The 1,585-nt window shown below is 42.2% G+C and overlaps 1 protein-coding gene across 1 annotated transcript in view; it reads left to right on the top strand.

Moving 5' to 3' along the window:
• Positions 1 to 312: 312 nt before the first annotated feature.
• Positions 313 to 1,585, top strand: part of SLC38A1 (solute carrier family 38, member 1) — a 27,180-nt gene continuing 25,907 nt past the window's right edge. Inside the window, exon 1 of the mRNA XM_008938423.1 lies at positions 313 to 431. Within this exon, the coding sequence (XP_008936671.1) occupies positions 313 to 431 (119 nt within the window). The remainder of the gene's footprint in view (positions 432 to 1,585) is intronic.

Genomic DNA, 1,585 nt, shown 5'->3' with positions numbered 1-1,585 from the left:
GGTAAATTTGTAAGGTTAGTGAGGTTGATCTCATTAAGGCATATAAAGTTACTAGTGTCTTGCAATGCATTTAGGTTATAACCTGAGGTCCTTCTAACAATACAGAATTGTATGGTAAGGATGGTCCCTGTTGTCCAAGTTTCACTGGTCTCTTCTGGTGATATTGCCTGCTGTTGGTGATATACATCTTGGTTGTTTTTTTATTGTGTTTTGTTTAGGTTGCTGACACTGTAGGTGCAGTTTACAAACAAGATACCAACCAAACACTAATATTTGGAGAAACACTTGGATAGGTACAGTTCCTCACCCAGAATGCCATTCAAAGCTGGATTAGAACTGACTGAATTGCAGAATATGACCGTCCCTGAAGATGATAACATCAGCAATGATTCAAATGATTTCACAGAGGTGGAAAATGGTCAGATAAATAGGTGAGTATTTTTCCACTGATGCTATCTGTGCTAAGAAACACACTGTTTAAAAACAGCATTCTATTTTTCAGTATATGTCTTGAATTATTCATTACTAAGTCATGCTCCATTTGAAGATGTAATTTGAATTTCATATGTGACATCTGTTGGGCATAGGCTGCAACAGCAGATAAAGCAAAAAGAGTGGCAATTTATTCATCGTTTTGAATCTTTCAAATTAGTCTAATAAAATGCAAAACCATAAAATGTAGCAAAAACCCAACATTTTGAAATGTCTGCTTGCACACAGCAAAGAAGTAATAGCTATTAATACAATTAGACCAACGGCATCATTTGGGGCAAATATCTTTGTTGACCTTTGATCTCTGATATGACAATTTTAAAACCTGCCTGGCCACCTCCATGCATCCAAGTTCCTGGGGACTTACAGCTGATGTCATTGGCAGCAAAGGTAAGTCCCAGGCCACGTTCACCATTCGGCAAGAGAAACCAGCAGCAGCTGTTGCTCCCTGAGGCAAGGGATGGCAAGAAGATGGTAAAACAGACTTACACCTAACTTATATCAAGTTGAAAAGATGCATCTACTTATCAATATCAGTCAAAATCATTAGGTTTGTTTAAATTATCTGGCTGTTTGCTTTTTTTAAATGCTGTACAGTCATTTCCAAAGAGCAGCCTGTTCCACCTGAGAGTGGTTCTTCAGGCCTTCCTACCAGCCTCCAACAAGTGCTGAGGCACCTTGTTTGCAGCCAAGACCTGGTGACGGACCCTGTTTGGATTTTATGAGCTATAAAACAAGAAGTTGGTTGTTGAACAAACTTCCTCTTCAAATAGTGCAAACCAAGGTGGAGCATGCCACCCGACCAGTGCCGTCCCGGGGATCCAGCCCTGCACGGCACTGGTGCTGCTGGGAAGCCTCTGCTAGCATATCATCCTGCTCCTTTACTGCTGGGCTGCTGCTGCCTGTGTTTATGGTCTTTAAATAAATCTTCTCTTGCCCTTTCTTCCTTTTGGCAGCAGCTTTGCTGGTTACCCGGAGAAACTCACTTTCTAGTGTGATAACAAAATGAAGAGCTGTTTATTCCCAAGTGAGGACAGAGTCGCTGGCTCCGTGGCCGCGAGGGCAGACAGGGAGCTGGGGGGTGGCGTGCGGG

Source organism: Merops nubicus, unplaced genomic scaffold (genome assembly GCF_000691845.1).
Source record: "Merops nubicus isolate BGI_N331 unplaced genomic scaffold, ASM69184v1 scaffold22814, whole genome shotgun sequence".
NCBI classification, from domain to species: domain Eukaryota; kingdom Metazoa; phylum Chordata; class Aves; order Coraciiformes; family Meropidae; genus Merops; species Merops nubicus.
Note: the sequence above shows the minus strand (reverse complement) of the source record. Positions and strands in the feature narration are given on the sequence as shown.